The sequence below is a fragment of the Pseudorasbora parva genome, chromosome 12 (assembly GCF_024679245.1).
Source record: "Pseudorasbora parva isolate DD20220531a chromosome 12, ASM2467924v1, whole genome shotgun sequence".
Lineage (NCBI taxonomy): Eukaryota > Metazoa > Chordata > Actinopteri > Cypriniformes > Gobionidae > Pseudorasbora > Pseudorasbora parva.
The window spans coordinates 16,455,461-16,476,121 of NC_090183.1; the positions used below are offsets into that span (position 1 = coordinate 16,455,461).

General features: G+C 39.5%; 1 protein-coding gene across 3 annotated transcripts; it reads left to right on the forward strand.

Annotated features, from left to right (window-relative positions):
- The first annotated feature begins 3,143 nt into the window (after positions 1-3,143).
- zbedx (zinc finger BED-type containing X) lies at positions 3,144-17,875 on the forward strand. Of its 3 annotated transcripts, XM_067459340.1 has the most exons (6): positions 3,144-3,519; positions 5,060-5,320; positions 7,130-7,402; positions 11,384-11,656; positions 14,027-14,287; positions 15,709-17,875. In XM_067459340.1, exons 1-6 carry the CDS (start codon positions 3,352-3,354, stop codon positions 17,428-17,430), a joined length of 2,958 nt encoding a protein of 985 aa, XP_067315441.1. In that variant the 5' UTR covers positions 3,144-3,351; the 3' UTR covers positions 17,431-17,875. The 3 variants fall into 3 exon arrangements, with proteins under 3 accessions (XP_067315441.1, XP_067315443.1, XP_067315444.1); XM_067459342.1 differs by lacking the exon at positions 5,060-5,320; XM_067459343.1 differs by lacking the exons at positions 11,384-11,656; positions 14,027-14,287.
- The last annotated feature ends 2,786 nt before the right edge of the window (positions 17,876-20,661 follow it).

Genomic DNA, 20,661 nt, shown 5'->3' on the forward strand with positions numbered 1-20,661 from the left:
GATGGATCGAGGTTTGGTTACATCCTGAATCCACCAAGGCCTGATATGTACCCCCCTTGATACTCACAGGAATTTGGTACTCTCCTGCTTGATCGGGGGAGGCCTACCCGCCGCCCCTGCGGCGGGAGTGGGTTGGAAAATGAGCGTGGAGAGGGGGTGGAACCGGATCCATTATCCCCACCCGACCCCAAAAGAACCAGAAGTCCCCTCGAACTCCCGAAGTGCCCAGGGCCCATCCCACCCCGGCCTCTGGGGGGAATGCGAGGAGGGCCCGGAGGGCGGGACCTAGGGAGAGGGACAGGGCGAGAGGGAGAGACAGAGGGGGGAGAGAGAGAGGGAGAGGTTAATAGGGGCTCGCCGACCCCCGGGCACGCCACCAGGTGGTCCTCCGCCAGATTGATGGCCGTCATCAGCGACGTGGGCCGGTGGCACTGGACCCACTCGGCGGTCTTCTTCGGGAGCCGAGCGATGAATTGCTCCAGTACCACCAGATCGATGAAGTGGTCCATGTCGCTTCCACCGGCCAGGAGCCATTTGCGGCACGAGTCCCGGAGCTGTTGGGCCATCGTGAAGGGTCGGCCGGCCTCGCCCCATTCCAAGGAGCGGAACCTTTGGCGATGCTGCTCCGGGGTCCGGCCGACCCGCTGAATAATGGCCCTCTTAAGGTCTTCATACTCCAGGAGGTTCGCCACCGGTAGTTGTTGGGCGGCCGCCTGGGCTTCTCCAGAGAGCAGTGGTATTAGGCGCACCGGCCACTGTGCCCGGGGCCACCCGCAGGTCTCCGCGGCTTTCTGGAACAGATCGATGAAGGCCTCCGGGTCGTCCTGTGGCCCCATCTTGTGCAGGGGCACGTGGACCGGTGCGCTGGCCAGCCCGGCGGCCTCGGCGCGAACCTCCCGGTCAATCCAGCTCCGGAACCTCTCGCGGTCCTCTTGCTGGCCTTGGACGATGGCCGCGAAGCGGCGCTCTTGGTCCGCCCTAAGGTCCAGCATAGCCTGATGTTGATCTTGGTGGAGGGCCGCGAGGGATGTGATGATGTCCGCAAACGGCGAGGCGGAGGGCGTCTGCATGGCGGCGGCGCTGTCCTGCTTCCTTCCCGGGTTTCGGCACCAGTGTAACAAAGTTCGTTTCGTGAGGAAGGAAGAGGACACGGGGGTCGGCTGGACGGTTGATGCTTGTTTATTTGTACTCTTTTTCACTGTCACAATCACACTCAGCAGTGTATAGTTTCTCTCAACTCAAACAACAACAATCACTTCCGGGTCGGCACTTCCGGTATCTCAGGGTCTGTGTCTCAGCATCAACCGTCCGTCTCTCTCTCTCCTTGGTCTCCGGTTCCACTGGCGTTTTATCCCCTCTCCACGCCCATTACTGGAACAAGATACAGGTGTTATTAATCTGTGTCCAACCCACTCACTTACCGCTCGTCCCGCGGCTCTCTCTCCCGCTGCAGACCTCGCTGAACCACACCCCCCTTGCCACACACACATATATATATATATATATATATATATATATATATATATATATATATATATATATATATAGCACCTTTATCCTATTCCTATTTTATAATTTATTGTGCTTCTTTTGATAATTGTTATTTGCTGTCCATGGAGCGGACCTGTTTACATTTCACTGCCGGTTGTATTCTGTATAACTGTGTATGTGACAAATAAAACTCTTGAACTTGAACTTGAACTTGAACTTGAACTTGAACTTGAACTTGCTTGGTAAAGTAAAGGTCCTAACAAGGAAAGAAGAAAATGAAAACTTTGGATGGGTAATTGGTTATTAGGTAAAAGAGTATTTCTGGTCAAAATATGATAACTTCACATTTGTTTTCATCCAGATGCCTCATGTTAGTCAAAAAAAAATATATATCTGATGATCATTAGGAGAACATATGGCTATTATAATGGTTATGCAACAGTATAATACACCAAAATTAAATCATACAATCACTAAAAAAAAAACAATAAAAAACAACAACAAACAAACAAATCCTCATAGAGCATTACAAAAAGCCCTTTTCTCCCCTTTGCAAGATGTTTTAATCAATGTGTTTAATCAATGTGTTTAGGCTTTGTGAGTGTTGTGGAGTCTGTGAATCAGTGGAAAATTATCATTTAATGGCAGGAAGTATAGCAAAAGACACAATCTAACAATTCCAGTTTCTGGACTGCACATTGTTAATGCAGCGAATATATCCAAATTTTAGTGGACAATTAAACTAACACATGATTGTGACCCCCCCAATTTATTCTCAAAAACAGGCCAAAATTGCCTTGAAGGAACACCCAAATGTTGGCCTAGATTTGTTTATTAAAGCATTGTTTTATAGTTTGCTATAATAGTTTGATATCTGTGACCCTGGACCACAAAATTCATAAATCCCTCGGGTATATTTGTGGCCATAGCCAACAATACTTCATATGGGTCAAAATTATTTTTTTTATTTTATGCAAAAAATCATTAGGATATAGCCTACAGATGTTCCATGAAGATATTTTGTACATTTCACCATAAATATAAGATTTATAATTAGGCCTAGAAGTAATATACGTTGAGGACTTCATCTGGAAAACTTTAAAGGCGATTTTCTTAATATTTAGATGTTTTTGCACCCAATTCAAGATTTTCAAATAGTTGTATCTCTGCCAAATATTGTGCTATCCTAACAAACCATACATCATCTGAACGCCTTATTTAGCTCTCATGAATATGTAGCCTATAAATCTCTATTTCAATTTTTTTTACCCATATGACTTTTATGATTTTGTGGTCCAGGTTCACAGGGTTGCATGTGTGGGTCAGATACGTCATGAAGTCTGCCTCGATCATTTCAGGGGGAAAAAAAGTACGCATTAAATTCCAAAGTAGAAAGAAATTACAGTACAACTCACAGTGAATAACATTGCATTTTATAATGGCTATTTTTCTGAAATGAGTGCTTCAATGATGTGGCCGACAAATGCAGAGAGCATAGAATTCTACAAGTAGGCTAATTTCTCTCAGTAAAGTGTGCTTGTGACCTGAACATTCAACTTTGAAAGCTCCACACGTCTTTGCTCTAAGCTATCAGAAGGTGGCGGTAATGAACTATTTTAACTTGTCCTCCGCCGGAAACAACAAACGGAAGAGAGAAGAAATTGGTCTGTTGTTTGGTAGTAACGGACTACACGATATTTGGATTACGTAATTAGATTACAAAAACCAAGAGTCTGCAAATAAAAAAGGATATATTTAATTTTTTTTAATTATACGATTAAATAGTAAACAGCAAACGTAATCTGCTGTTTTAATTCCTTCGTTTTAAAAGAGCTGACCACGCCGGAGCCTCGTGTGAAGATGGAGCGGTCTCGAACAGCCTTTGACCACTGGCTGCACAAACACCACTTCACGTTCAGGGATACAAGAGGAAGAAACATAACCGTTCAGTGCAACCTCTGCCTCCCAAAGATCAACATCTTATCCACCGCAAGGGACTCTACATCTAATCTAAAGAAGCACTTGGAGGTACATTGGCGTTTTCCCCTTAATTTAACACCCAACAGATTGGTGTTTTTACCGCATATTTGAGTTTGTGGAGCGAATATGCAAAAGTAGCCTGTTTTTGGTAGATTCGCGGTCGAGCACAGGTAAAAGCTTGTTACGTTGCTAAATGTGAATATACAAGATTGCACCAGATAATATAATTTCCTGACTTATAAATACAGAAAGGCACTGGTTTCACTTTAAATGCTTTTCAGGCAAAGTTTCGAGCGAAACGTGGGGACAAAATCAACGAAAGTGGGAGTGGTTTTGAGTTTGTAACAAACAAAATTTCTCTTAAAAAGTGTATAGTTAAGTCTAAGGTGGTAAATGAGGTCTAGTTACCACTATAATAAAAAGGACAATAGATTATTCAGTCTTGGAATGAGAGCTTTCAAATCGATTGGCGGTTTGGCGTATTAGGTGAGCAGAATTGTTCTGTTCCTAACGTTTCTTTAAGGCAGTTGCTATTTGCAAACTCTTTAGTTACCGTCAACTTTATAATGTAGATACAACGTTTGTAAAATGTAATTGCTTTTTTTTAGAACATTATGGTATTGGTGTAATACGTGGTTTTATTGAAAAGAGGGGCAATGCCGCGTGTAGCCTACGTCTCGCGGTTTGTTTATAATGCTTTACAGAAGGAAACTGCCGCTTGTCTTACAACTATACGTGATTCAACAACGACATCTCACTGTGTGTTTGTAAAATACAATCTAAAACTTCGATTCATGCATTTCCCCGATAGAGATGCATTAAAAAAGCAAAAAACTCGTCTGATAAAATGGCGGACGGCAGTTGTGAAGGTGGGATTGGTCAGTAATGTTTTTAAGGCGGGCTTGCCTTGTTTAACTTTGTTGTATGAAAATGATGTGTCCGAATTAGTCCTCTATTCCTCGGTTAGTGTACTTTATATAATAAATCTACTAACGTTACATGAAAAAGGAGTTAAGGAAATTGGAGAGGGTTTTATCACACTTAATTATTCGATGATACATACAAATTATGGTCGGTAAACGTTGCTTTATAGTTTAAGAAAAGGAAATAAAACATTCCTTTGCAGATATCGTTTTCAAAACTCTTAATATAAATTAGTATCGTACCCCTCCCTGTTATGTTTAATTGATATTAAATATACCATAACCATGCATTATGGGTATGCTTAAGCTTTATGGGAATGAATGAGTGCACTGGATAATCTCCACCCTAAATAATGCACATATGGGATTGGGGTGATTTCAGACACAGCTAAATTATTATATGGCATGTTTTGTGACATATTAATTCATAACAGCATGATGATTGACTATCAATATTCATCAAAACACTTAATCTGTTCAAACTAGTAATGTAATGGTATGACGGTTTTTACGGTACATGGTTTTAAATAAAGACATATTATAATATAAGTTAGGGTTTTTATTTTTAATAAAACCAAAGTAAAGACATTTTTCCATTTACTATACGTTTAATTAAAAGAGAATCATAAATGTCTAAATTGCGACTTTCTCCTCTTTCATTTAAGTGTCACTCACCTTGCCAGATGCGCAAACGGCAGCACAGCGAAATGTCGGAGCCTGAGCCTCTTTTTCTCCCACCCAAGCGACTGAAGTCTGTTGTTTGGGAGTATTTTGGGTATTTAAAAGACCCGGGAGGCACCATCCTTGTTGATGGTTATCCAGTTTGTAGAATGTGTCGGAAAAAAGTGTCGGCTCGGGCAGGCAACACTTCAAACATGATGCACCATCTCCGTGACCACCACCCCAAGGAATTTGCAAAGTTGAATGTAAGTGACAATACTATAAATCGCCAACTAATAAATTCTAGAGCGCCTTTCATAAAATACATAAGCAAATGGAATACACCTTAAGTTTTGAAATGACAAATTATTAGTTATATATATATATATATATTGTAGAGGTCAATATTATGTCTGTGCTTTTGTAAGTGCTAAATGCAACATTAATGTAGGCCAAATGCCAAAATCCACAACAACACAAAAAGAAAGTTGTGGGATGGGGTAAACAATTGTGCTTTATGTGGTATATTTGTGTTATATTGTACCGTGAAGATCACATACCGTTACACTTCTAGATCAGCTTGCCTGAGAGTTACTGTCCAACTTTGTCAAACATGTTAAAGAATAGTTCACACAAAAATAAAAAAAAATCGTCATTTACTCATCCTGATGTTGTTCTTTTCAAAATATATTTTGAAGAATGTTTTGAGTAGGGATGTCATGAGTCATTGAGTATTTGCTGATGCCGAGTCCCACTCTGATACATGTATTTTTTTCAAGTGCTTGGTGCACAATTCCAGTACATTTAAGTTATTCTAATCAATCATCTATCACTGTGATATACACGCATAAGACATTGGTAGATGTAAACATCGGTTTTAGTCAATGGTAGACATTGTAAACAGACTGTATGGTCTGAATAGGGATGTAATTTTACACGCATTCCCACGATCGATCATCGTTTAAATGAATTGATTGCCTTAATATTGCAATATGCGTCTACTGCAGTGGCATACAGCCAACAGCATGACAGGATGTGCAAATGATGCTCAAAACGCCATGTTTCTCACTAAATGAATGAGAAGGGTTTTTAGTCTAAATAAAAGGCTAGTAGGATTGTAAAATGAGGTAATATGATTGATCATTTAATGAAATTATTTAATAATCAAATAAATTGACGAGCAATACAACATGCCCCCAACGCCACCTCAGATGCGTGTCAGTCAGAATGTGTAACTCCTGTTGTGGGCTCGCTCTTCCTGGAGTAACATGCTGAAACGCTACAACTTAACAAAATTAAGTCACAATGATTTATAACAAGTGTTCTCATTATAATTGTATGTAACATTCAAATGGATTTGGTTACCCCATCCCCCGCAAACTACGCCCCTGCCTTCACAAATGAAACGCAATATAAAAACTTAAATTTGCACAAAAACAAAAGGCTGCAAATGTGACTCTCCGTGGTCATTAAAAATCCCAGGATGTCCTTCGGAAAAAGAGTAGGGGTGTAACCCCGGCATCCTGGCCAAATTTGCCCATTGGCCCCTGTCCATCATGGCCTCCTAATCATCCCCCTATTCTGATTGGCTTCATCACTCTGTCTCCGCTCCACCAATCAGCTGGTGTGTGGTGCGCTATATAAATCGAACAAATTATTATTATCAAATGTGCTCGCAGACGTAATGTCATGAAGGTGCAACTCTAGCCGTAACGTAAAATGGTCCCAAGCATAACACCGGCACCCTCACTTAATTTTTCCTTGTCTGCTTTACGTATTTCGCGGTACGCATGCGCATGGCCTTGCTTAATCGACAAAGCAGAATAGTTACAACAAAAATAAAGAATAAATGGAGATAAAGTTAGAAAGAATGATGTATCAAAAATGCTTACACGGAAGCTTGAACATGCGTGTGTGTGATGCGCTTGAAAAGACCTCGGTTTTTGTGCATCACACACATTTGAGCAAAACCGCTTGAAGGTGCATACCGCCACCTACTGCAGGACACCTGCGTGACCGCAATTAAGAGAGAATCATAAATGTCTAAATTGCGACTTTCTCCTCTTTCATTTAAGTGTCACTCACCTTGCCAGAAGCGCAAACGGGAGCACAGCGAAATGTCGGAGCCTGAGCCTGAGCCTGAGCCTCTCTTTCTCCCATCCAAGCGACTGAAGTCTGTTGTTTGGGAGTATTTTGGGTATTTAAAAGACCCAGAAGGCACCATCCTTGTTGATGGTTATCCAGTTTGTAGAATGTGTCAGAAAAAAGTGTCGGCTCCGGCAGGCAACACTTCAAACATGATGCACCATCTCCGTGACAACCACCACAAGGAATTTGCAAAGTTGAATGTAAGTGACAATACTATAAATCGCCAACTAATAAATTCTAGATCGCCTTTCTTAAAATACATAAGTATATGGAATACACCTTAAGTTTTGAAATGACAAATTATGAGGTATATATATATATATATATATATATATATATATATATATATATTGTAGAGGTCAATATTATGTCTGTGCTTTTGTAAGTGCTAAATGCAACATTAATGTAGGACAAATGCCAAAATCCACAACAACAAAAAAAGAAAGTTGTGGGATGGGGTAAACAATTGTGTTTTATGTGGTATATTTGTGTTATATTGTACCGTGAAGATCACACACCGTAACGCCACATTCACACGGGGCGTAGGCGTTAACGCTTGACGGAGGGCGTGGCTGAAGCTGGGTGCTGACGCGATCGTCATAGTGACAACAGCCAATCACATTAACTTGCCACTTGGACCAAAACACAACACAAAAAAGCGCCTTTTTATGACAGCTAGTCTGAGAGACGAAATGGATGCCGATTTGGTTGTATGTGCGAATGCGATTGCCCCTGTAGTTGTCAGTGCACTGCACAGGTGCACAAAGCTGTTAAGTACATTAAATCCTGAAAAAGCGCCGACAGTGGGAAGAATATCACGTACTGGTCCGGGAGCTGCGTCTGGATGGTTCACGGAGCAGTAATGAACGCAATTGGCTAGCGTCTGCTGTAGGATATTTGCATACGCGATCTGATTGGATGACGCCTGCGCTGGCGCTTGAAAAGTTGAGAAATCTTCAACTTCTGCCGCTTGCAACGCGAGTGAAGCGACGCGACGCAACGGAACCCACAATTCAGTCCGGCAATGGATGATGTCACCCATTCAAAGTAAATGGGAAGCGTTAAAGCCTACGCCCTCTGTGAATGTGGCGTTACACTTCTAGATCAGCTTGCCTAAGAGTTACTGTCCAATTTTCTTAAACATGTTAAAGAATAGTTCACACAAAAATAAAAATTGTCATCATTTACTCATCCTGATGTTCTTTTCAAAATATATTTTGAAGAATGTTTTGAGTAGGGATGTCATGAGTCATTGAGTATTTGCTGATGCCGAGTCCCACTCTGATACATGTATTTTTTTCAAGTGCTTGGTGCACAATTCCAGTACATTTAAGTTATTCTAATCAATCATCTATCACTAGCTGCGTTTCCATTACAGATTTGCGAAAAACTTTTGCGATATTTCTTAAATGTCGATAAAAAACTGTTGCGAAATGACAGCGTTTCCATAGCTGCAGTTATGCGACTAAAACATATTACTTTCCTCTCGCGATAGGTCAGTCCAAAATGATGGCACTTGGTAGGTTTGTATATCCCATCCATCACACTAGCCATTATTTTTATTGGAAGGAGACATATGTGTTATCCAAGGCAAGGAAAGCCCCTTAGGTTACTTAAGCGGCACAGATATGAGGTGTGTGTGTGTCAGATCTGCTTCAAGGTCTTCATGATAATGTAGCATTTCTGTGTTTAGAAGCCAGTATTACTCTAATCCTATATTGTCTTTTATGAGTTTAATAAAGAACTCCGTCTCGTCTTCTCTCCAAACCGAAACCGTCATCTGTAAAGAATGATCGACTTTAACGTGCGGCAGGTTGACGCATATAGAGAAGAGCGAAATGTTTGAATTTGCATGTTAACTCAAATGTTTTATTTTTATTTTTACCACTTTCGTTATTTTGGCTAGATATTTCGTTTGATTGGCATTTGAACTGAATTTAGAAATGCTTTGGAAAAGAAAAAATTGGCATTTAATAAACGAAATAATTTTTTTGAAATGGAGACCGCGTTTGGAGTGAGTGCATGCAAAATAATTAGTTCCCGGAGTCCACAAATAAAAATAGACAGTTTATAGTTTATAATTATGTCTTGAACTCATCTGTATAGCTAAAAATGACAAGAGTATTGTAAATTGTTTCATCTCTCTTAAAGGAAGAAGGAAAAAATGAGAACGTCGGCGCTTTTATCGGCCGTGGGTTAAAGAAAACATAGCCTAACTACGAAACTAAATAGGCTACGTTTAGGCATAAACATTAGCCTGTAATATTATTATTTTAATTTATATGTTGATTATGAAAAGTGAGCAGCACGAGTAAGAATCGTAATATGTTTGAGACCTGGGGAGTCACATGATTTTGATCACTTCGAGTTTTATTTTCTAGAAAGTCTTTCTTAAAAAATATATTTAGTTTTGTATAAATTGTATTTTTATTTTGATCGATGTTTCATCAATTAATTGCCTGTTTATTAGATAAGAAGCAAACTAAGATCGTCTGGAATGGATTGCATGCGTAACTGGCCTGTTTCCTCTGCCTTTGAGTAAGGCTGAAAATACAGGCTAGCTCTTTCTGCTTTAATACATTTCTTGAATATATGTCTTAATTACAGTATATATAGCCTGTAGTCCTTATTGGGAGAAAATACGTCCTTTTAACTACATTATCTTGTTATTACGACACAATTGAGTGGAAAATATATAGGCCCTATGTTGCAGCAATGCGTCACCGCAACAGGTGACATGTAAATGCGAAAAAAACGTTTCCATTGCAGTTTTGCGAAAATGTCCTTTTTCGAATCGCCTGAAAAACCACCTCATGAGAGCGTAAAAACTTTTTTGCGATATATGGGAGTTTTTGCGAAATTGCCGCGTTTCCATTGGGCGTATTTTCAATTCGCAATTTCAATTTGCGCAATTTGAAGGGTAATGGAAACGCGCTTACTGTGATATACACGCATAAGACATTGGTAGATGTAAACATCGGTTTTAGTCAATGGTAGACATTGTAAACAGACTGTATGGTCTGAATAGGGATGCAATTTTACACGCATTCCCACGATCGATCATCGTTTAAATGAATTGATTGCCTTAATATTGCAATATGCGTCTACTGCAGTGGCATACAGCCAACAGCATGACAGGATGTGCAAATGATGCTCAAAACGCCATGTTTCTCACTAAATGAATGAGAAGGGTTTTTAGTCTAAATAAAAGGCTAGTAGGATTGTAAAATGAGGTAATATGATTGATCATTTAATGAAATTATTTAATAATCAAATAAATTGACGAGCAATACAACATGCCCCCAACGCCACCTCAGATGCGTGTCAGTCAGAATGTGTAACTCCTGTTGTGGGCTCGCTCTTCCTGGAGTAACATGCTGAAACGCTACAACTTAACAAAATTAAGTCACAATGATTTATAACAAGTGTTCTCATTATAATTGTATGTAACATTCAAATGGATTTGGTTACCCCATCCCCCGCAAACTACGCCCCTGCCTTCACAAATGAAACGCAATATAAAAACTTAAATTTGCACAAAAACAAAAGGCTGCAAATGTGACTCTCCGTGGTCATTAAAAATCCCAGGATGTCCTTCGGAAAAAGAGTAGGGGTGTAACCCCGGCATCCTGGCCAAATTTGCCCATTGGCCCCTGTCCATCATGGCCTCCTAATCATCCCCCTATTCTGATTGGCTTCATCACTCTGTCTCCGCTCCACCAATCAGCTGGTGTGTGGTGCGCTATATAAATCGAACAAATTATTATTATCAAATGTGCACGCAGACATAATGTCATGAAGGTGCAACTCTAGCCGTAACGTAAAATGGTCCCAAGCATAACACCGGCACCCTCACTTAATTTTTCCTTGTCTGCTTTACGTATTTCGCGGTACGCATGCGCATGGCCTTGCTTAATTGACAAAGCAGAATAGTTACAACAAAAATAAAGAATAAATGGAGATAAAGTTAGAAAGCATGATGTATCAAAAATGCTTACGCGGAAGCTTGAACATGCGTGTGTGTGATGCGCTTGAAAAGACCTCGGTTTTTGTGCATCACACACATTTGAGCAAAACCGCTTGAAGGTGCATACCGCCACCTACTGCAGGACACCTGCGTGACCGCAATTAAGAGAGAATCATAAATGTCTAAATTGCGACTTTCTCCTCTTTCATTTAAGTGTCACTCACCTTGCCAGAAGCGCAAACGGGAGCACAGCGAAATGTCGGAGCCTGAGCCTGAGCCTGAGCCTCTCTTTCTCCCATCCAAGCGACTGAAGTCTGTTGTTTGGGAGTATTTTGGGTATTTAAAAGACCCAGAAGGCACCATCCTTGTTGATGGTTATCCAGTTTGTAGAATGTGTCAGAAAAAAGTGTCGGCTCCGGCAGGCAACACTTCAAACATGATGCACCATCTCCGTGACCACCACCACAAGGAATTTGCAAAGTTGAATGTAAGTGACAATACTATAAATCGCCAACTAATAAATTCTAGATCGCCTTTCATAAAATACATAAGTATATGGAATACACCTTAAGTTTTGAAATGACAAATTATTAGTTTTATATATATATATATATATATATATATATTGTAGAGGTCAATATTATGTCTGTGCTTTTGTAAGTGCTAAATGCAACATTAATGTAGGACAAATGCCAAAATCCACAACAACACAAAAAGAAAGTTGTGGGATGGGGTAAACAATTGTGCTTTATGTGGTATATTTGTGTTATATTGTACCGTGAAGATCACACACCGTAACGCCACATTCACACGGGGCGTAGGCGTTAACGCTTGACGGAGGGCGTGGCTGAAGCTGGGTGCTGACGCGATCGTCATAGTGACAACAGCCAATCACATTAACTTGCCACTTGGACCAAAACACAACACAAAAAAGCACCTTTTTATGACAGCTAGTCTGAGAGACGAAATGGATGCCGATTTGGTTGTTTGTGCGAATGCGATTGCCCCTGTAGTTGTCAGTGCACTGCACAGGTGCACAAAGCTGTTAAGTACATTAAATCCTGAAAAAGCGCCGACAGTGGGAAGAATATCACGTACTGGTCCGGGAGCTGCGTCTGGATGGTTCACGGAGCAGTAATGAACGCAATTGGCTAGCGTCTGCTGTAGGATATTTGCATACGCGATCTGATTGGATGACGCCTGTGCTGGCGCTTGAAAAGTTGAGAAATCTTCAACTTCTGCCGCTTGCAACGCGAGTGAAGCGACGCGCGCCAAGGGAACCCACAATTCAGTCCGGCAATGGATGATGTCACCCATTCAAAGTAAATGGGAAGCGTTAAAGCCTACGCCCTCTGTGAATGTGGCGTTACACTTCTAGATCAGCTTGCCTAAGAGTTACTGTCCAATTTTCTCAAACATGTTAAAGAATAGTTCACACAGAAATAAAAATTGTCATCATTTACTCATCCTGATGTTGTTCTTTTCAAAATATATTTTGAAGAATGTTTTGAGTAGGGATGTCATGAGTCATTGAGTATTTGCTGATGCCGAGTCCCACTCTGATACATGTATTTTTTTGCAAGTGCTTGGTGCACAATTCCAGTACATTTAAGTTATTCTAATCAATCATCTATCACTGTGATATACACGCATAAGACATTGGTAGATGTAAACATCGGTTTTAGTCAATGGTAGACATTGTAAACAGACTGTATGGTCTGAATAGGGATGCAATTTTACACGCATTCCCACGATCGATCATCGTTTAAATGAATTGATTGCCTTAATATTGCAATATGCGTCTACTGCAGTGGCATACAGCCAACAGCATGACAGGATGTGCAAATGATGCTCAAAACGCCATGTTTCTCACTAAATGAATGAGAAGGGTTTTTAGTCTAAATAAAAGGCTAGTAGGATTGTAAAATGAGTTAATATGATTGATCATTTAATGAAATTATTTAATAATCAAATAAATTGACGAGCAATACAACATGCCCCCAACGCCACCTCAGTCAGTCAGAATGTGTAACTCCTGTTGTGGGCTCGCTCTTCCTGGAGTAACATGCTGAAACGCTACAACTTAACAAAATTAAGTCACAATGATTTATAACAAGTGTTCTCATTATAATTGTATGTAACATTCAAATGGATTTGGTTACCCCATCCCCCGCAAACTACGCCCCTGCCTTCACAAATGAAACGCAATATAAAAACTTAAATTTGCACAAAAACAAAAGGCTGCAAATGTGACTCTCCGTGGTCATTAAAAATCCCAGGATGTCCTTCGGAAAAAGAGTAGGGGTGTAACCCCGGCATCCTGGCCAAATTTGCCCATTGGCCCCTGTCCATCATGGCCTCCTAATCATCCCCCTATTCTGATTGGCTTCATCACTCTGTCTCCTCTCCACCAATCAGCTGGTGTGTGGTGCGCTATATAAATCGAACAAATTATTCGCAGACGTAATGTCATGAAGGTGCAACTCTAGCCATAACGTAAAATGGTCCCAAGCATAACACCGGCACCCTCACTTAATTTTTCCTTGTCTGCTTTACGTATTTCGCGGTACGCATGCGCATGGCCTTGCTTAATCGACAAAGCAGAATAGTTACAACAAAAATAAAGAATAAATGGAGATAAAGTTAGAAAGCATGATGTATCAAAAATGCTTACGCGGAAGCTTGAACATGCGTGTGTGTGATGCGCTTGAACAGACCTCGGTTTTTGTGCATCACACACATTTGAGCAAAACCGCTTGAAGGTGCATACCGCCACCTACTGCAGGACACCTGCGTGACCGCAATTAAGAGAGAATCATAAATGTCTAAATTGCGACTTTCTCCTCTTTCATTTAAGTGTCACTCACCTTGCCAGAAGCGCAAACGGGAGCACAGCGAAATGTCGGAGCCTGAGCCTCTTTTTCTCCCACCCAAGCGACTGAAGTCTGTTGTTTGGGAGTATTTTGGGTATTTAAAAGACCCAGAAGGCACCATCCTTGTTGATGGTTATCCAGTTTGTAGAATTTGTCAGAAAAAAGTGTCGGCTCCGGCAGGCAACACTTCAAACATGATGCACCATCTCCGTGACCACCACCACAAGGAATTTGCAAAGTTGAATGTAAGTGACAATACTATAAATCGCCAACTAATAAATTCTAGATCGCCTTTCTTAAAATACATAAGCAAATGGAATATGATTGTCTGTGCTTTCTGTAAGTGCTAAATGCAACATTACTGTAGGCCAAATGCCAAAAAGCACAGAAAATAGAAAGCTGTGGGGTGGGGGAAACGATTGTGTTTGTGTTGTATTTGTGTTATATTGTACCGTGAAGATCACATACCGTTACACTTCTAGATCAGCTTGCCTGAGAGTTACTGTCCAACTTTGTAAAACATGTTAAAGGATAGTTCATCCTGATGTTGTTTCAAACCTGTATAAGTTACTTTCGTCTGTGAAACACAAAATGTATTTTGAAGAATGTTTTGAGTAGGGATGTCCTGAGTCATTGTTAATAGTCAGCCAGAATGTGTAACTCCTGTTGTGGACATGCTCTGCCTGGAACACGGCAACTAAACTCAACAAATTCGCATGAATTCACAACGATTTATTACAATAGTATTCTTATTATAATGGTATTTAACATGAGTCTCAATCATAGATATTATTTGCGCAAAACAAAAGGCTCCAAATGCTCACGCAAACTTAGTCATAAAAGGACAACTCTAGCCATAACGTAAAATGGTCCCAAACATAACTCCGGCGCCCTCGTTTCATTTTTCCTCTTGTCTGCTTTATGTATTGCGGTCGAGCGGCACTCTTGCGCATGACCATTCTTAATCAACAAAGCGGAATAGTTGAAACAAGATTAGAAAACATAAAGCTCGGCGTCAGAATTCCAGTCTGTCGGCCAAATCAGAAGAAAGATGTCTCGGTCTGATGACAGATAAAAATAAACAGTAAATAAATAACTTTCAAAAGATTTGTTACAAAAGTGCTCATCAAATATGCTGAGCACGGTAGTTCGAACATGCGATTGTTATGCTTTTGAAAAGACGTTGGTTTTTGTGCGTCACACATATTTGAGCTTCTTCTATTCCTTTTTATGGTGGTTGGCAAAACCGCTTGAAGGACACGACACCTGCGTGACCGCTGACGTAAAATAAAGGATCGGGCTTAGGATAGCTAATCAGTTTTTTATAAAAAAATAGCTTAATTGGCCCCCAATACAGAACTTTAAAATCGGCTCGGGATATCCCTAGTTTTGACTATACAATTAAAGTCACTGAGTTTCAAAACAGAAGTGGGCCCCATTGACTTTTATTGTATGGACAAAAACAAAAAAGGGCTTATATTCTTCATAGGACATAAATTCATCGTTTTCAAACCTAGAATAAATAAATATAGCAAAAAAAAAAATCATTTTTAAATGAAAAGGCAAAACATACCTATCAGATAATGTCTTAAAATGTTTCATGTGTCTTGGTTTCACTAAGAAAATAAAATAAAATGTCTTGTTTTGTGTTTTCTTTGTCTTCCAGAGAAAGCATTCTGTGGCGTGTAGGAAGAGAATAAGGGATGCACCAAGCAGTGATGGACCAAGCAATTATGGACCAAGCATTTTGGAAAATCAAACGGAAGAATCATCTGAAGCAAAGGATGCTAAGGCCGATCCCACCATTTATTATCAAACACAATCCAGGCTAAATGCACTGGTTTTTAATTTTATCGTGGAGGATGTGCAACCCATTTCGATCCTAGAGCAACCTGGCTTCAGGAAGTTGATCGAAGCATTAAGCAGAGGCAAAAAAGTCATGAGCCGAAGCGCTTTTGTCACCAGGCTTGATGTAGCATTTGATAAAATGAAAGGGGAGCTAAAAGCCAAACTCGACAAAGTGCAGACATTGTGTACAACTGCTGACATATGGTCGGTGCAGGACCGAAGTTATTTTGGAATGACTTGTCACTGGCTTGAGGACAATCTCGAAAGGAAGTCTGCTGCTCTCGCCTGCACGAGAATCCCTATCAGCTACACTTGTGAAACCATTATTGCTAAAATCCAAGAAATTCACTCTTCCTATAACATTGAGAGCAAAGTTCAGGCCACTGTCACTGACAATGGTAACAATTTTGTGAAGGCTTTTAAAGAGTTCTCATCTGAGGATGACCAAGAAGTGGAGGACAGTCGTTTTGAGGATTTGGGCAGTATTCTTTGTGATGGAGAAATGGGTGGAGACTTCTTTCTGAGTTATTTCTTACCACCCCACCAAAGGTCTGCAGCTCAAACATTGAATTTGATTGCTTCAAAGGATCTAGCGGATGCTGTCTCAAAGGGACAGACAGGCAAACTGCACAGTAGCGCAATTGCAAAATGTGCAGCAATATGGCACAAGTCCCATTCCTCTGTGGAAGCTGCTGAGGCAATGGAATCCATTGCAAAAATGACAATTACAGTTCCTTGCCTGAATAAGTGGAGCTCAGAATACTATGCCGTGAACAAGCTGATGTCACTTACTGATTCACAGCTCAATGAATTGACCGAGGCCTTGGGTGTTACAGGTTTTACACCTGATGAAGCTGCTTATCTCACAGAATATACAGACGTCTTCAAACCAGTGGCTTTTGCGCTTGACCTTTTGCATGGAGAAGAAAAGTGTTTCCTTGGTATTGTGATACCAACGCTGTTGACCCTTAAAAGGAAGCTTGAAGAAAAGGCGGCAAACACCCGCCTTTTCTCCAAGGTCATTGAGAACACAGTTGAGGCAATTGACTCTCGCTTCAAGCAGGTATTTGACAGTTCTGATGCCCGATTGGCCACAGCCACCATGCCACAATTTAGATTGTGGTGGTTACCAGAAGATGAGAGGGAAGCTCTTCGGGCTCAGTTGATCACTGAGGTTGTACAGGTAGACCAAGGGACTGAAGAAACCGAGACCAATGGAGGCTCGGTTCATGAGGATGAATTCTTCTCGTATGGCCCTGGAAGTTCTGGCAACAAAAATGGAAAGAGGGAAGCGGCAGAAGAGGTGTGGCTGTATCTTCAGGGCACAAACAAAGATCTGAAATGCCTAAATGAATTTCCAGGAGTGAAAAAAGTGTTTATCAAGTTCAACACTACTCTGCCATCAAGTGCCCCAGTACAACAGCTCTTCAGCAATGGGGCCAACGCTGTGACCCCAAAAGGAAATCATCTGTCAGATGAACATTTTGAGCGTGTACTCCTTTTACGCTACAACAGCAAAATCACCACTGCTTTGGAGTAATTCATGGAGTAGCATTGCTGATGTTTATTGTAAAAAAAATAAATGTTTTTCTTATTGTATAGTTGATAGGATGTATGTTATGTCTGCCCCACCTCCCAAAATATTGCAACTATTCCACACAAAAGCATGTGCCACCAAATAAAATTGAGCAAACATTTATTTCTTAGTAAACAAAAATACATTTGTTACTTTTAAAGTTTGGACTAGTGGTTCTAGAACTGTTTGTAGAACATGGTAGTCATTGAGTAATTTAGATGTATAATATTAAAGCGTACTCTAAATTGAGATTTAAATCATGTTCAGAGATGTTGTTAAATGCTTAACGCATAACTGTAACCACACATTCATGCAACATGTTGCTACATTGCTTAGCAACTGTAAACTATCACTTGGTGGAAGAATTGTTTATTCTGATTCTCATTACTAATAAAAGTGTTTTTTTGACCATTTGCCTCTTATTTAACAGTTTCTGCAATTTTGTAAGAGCAAGAAGACAATTTAAATGATTTGACCATGATTATGTGGGTTTTATGTAACCTGTGGTGAAACCCCACTAACACAGCCTTTACTGGTGTATTGCTTTAACTTGTTCTTTTGGTACAGAAAAGATGATTTATGTTCTTAGATTAATTTACTTGATTGTTTTGACCTGTTATTCCAAAGAAATCTATTTGGCTACAGTTAAAAACATAAAACCCTTTGGAACAATGTTTGTCTGTTTCTCTGTTGAGGCCATAATTCATATATGCACTTGATTCATACAAGATACTATATCATCATACAGAGGTGTCAAACTTAGCTTATGGAATGCCACAGTCCTGCAGACCAACACTAATGTAACATAGCAGCTGATAAAGACCTTGATTAAGTGGTTCAGGGTTGGAGCTAAAGTCTGCTGGAAAAAACAGTCCTAAGGAACAGAGTTTGACATCCCTGGTCTTATCCAACTTATTTTGCACAGTGTAGGATTTTTCTATGAATGTAAAAGACTTCTGAATAAGGTAAGTGGAAATGTATATATATTTGCATGAAAAAACAGTATTTACGGGTACGATAAAATAAATACAATATATTTATTGTATTTTATTATATAAAAAAGAGTTTGCAATAGAGTGGGTCAGGGATGGCATCAAAACCCGGAAGTTTATTTTGCCACTGGTTCCCTCAGGACTGTCCTATGGGGTTTTTCAGTTTATGAGAAAATTGTCACTTCAGGCACTTCAACATTTTACTGTACAACCTAAATTACACACACCTGCATCGGTAGAATCTGTGTTTTTATTTTATTTGTATGTTTTTATTAAGTAACTAGATGAGGTGGGAGTGTGTGTTCGCGATGTAGAACAAAACGTCCAAGTATCATCAAGTTAGCCGTGTACAGAAGTAATTTCTCTGTCTCGGTTGTTCTTGGTCATTAGAATTACCAAAAATACATATTATACAATCACATATAGCCTTTTTGCAAATTTTCTTACAAGGAAGTAATGTGACATTAAAATCCAGAGGCTGAGCTTTTTTTATAGATTTTCTTAAAAAAATAATAAGTCTGAAAATAACATTGACTTATTACCCAGTTTATTAATTCCCACGATTCACCAGCGTTCTAAACGTATTTATAAGTTTGCCTATATGTGAGGTTCATTTTGTAGAAAATACCAGTTATAAGAGGGTGTTTCTGCAACTACGGGTACTTTTAAGTCCCAGCAGTGAAATTTTAGATTTATGTTAAAATTTGTCATATGATGCTTTATAAATATATTCAGTGCCATTACACACCTTGACAAAAAATATAATTACTGAGTAATGTGATTTAATATAATATTATGAAGCGTTTAGCTCAAAACACAATTTTTGTTAGTGTCCCACACATGTGGTCTCAATGTTGAGATACATAACATAAGCTAATTGAATTAAAATGTGATATTATGTCATATGGACTTGTGTAATATACAGATTCATTTAAATCATCTTAAAATTCTTTGTATTAGGCTATTTACTGATCATTTTTATGATTTTTTAAACTAAATGTGCCTGTCCCACACTTTTGAGTCCTTACCGCAACAATGAAAAAAAAAACTTATTATGAAATGTCATCAAACACAAACAAGTCTAGTTTTTATGGAAACAGAAATTATCACTTGAGCACATTGCTGACAGACTGGGCCACCACATTACCTCACTCAGAAGATGCCAAAAAAATAAGGTAAACATTATCGTTTCTGCTCTAGTATTTATTTTGCGTCCTTACCATTCAGCTTAATAACTGTGTATATTGGACTACATTTTAAAAATAAATGTATATTACTGTTGAATTATTGTATATTAAGATGCTAAGAGTCAAAACTAATGTAGTAGGCCTTGCTAGCTGCAATTAGGTAAAATATTAGCAAAAATGTAATTACCGCAACATGTCTTTACCGCAGCAAATTTAGGTGTTGCGGTAAAGACCTTGTGTCCGCAGACAAATTCAAGGTTTACTTTACATTCTTTTTAAATTAAATGACAGTATTAGTACTGAAGTGTATGTGTGTATATATATATATATATATATATATATATATATATATATATATATATATATATATATATATATATATATATATATATATATATATATATATAGTGGGTACGGAAAGTATTTGTTATATTGCAGCCATTTGCTAAAATCATTTAAGTTCATTTTTTTTCTCATTAATGTACACACAGCACCCCATATTGACAGAAAAACACAGAATTGTTGACATTTTTGCCGCTTTTTATAAAAATCAAAACTGAAATATCACAGGGTCCTAGGGAAAGTATTCAGAGCCTTTGCTGTGACACTTATATATTTAACACAGGTGCTGTCCATTTCTTCTGATCATCCTTGAGATGATCCTTGGTTCTACACCTTCATTTGAGTCCAGCTGTGTTTGATTATACTGATTGGACTTGATTGGGAAAGCCACACACCTGTCTATATAAGACCTAACAGCTCACAGTGCATGTCAGAGCAAATGAAAATCATGAAGCCAAAGGAACTGCCTCAGAGACAGAATTGTGGCAAGGCACAGATCTGGCCAAGGTTACAAAAACATTTCTGCTCCACTTAAGGTTCCTAAAAGCACGGTGGCCTCCATAATCCTTAAATGCAAGACGTTTGGGATGACCAGAATCCTTTCTAGAGATGACTGTCTGGCCAAACTGAGCTATCGGGAAAAAGAGCCTTGGTGAGAGAGGTAAAGAAGAACC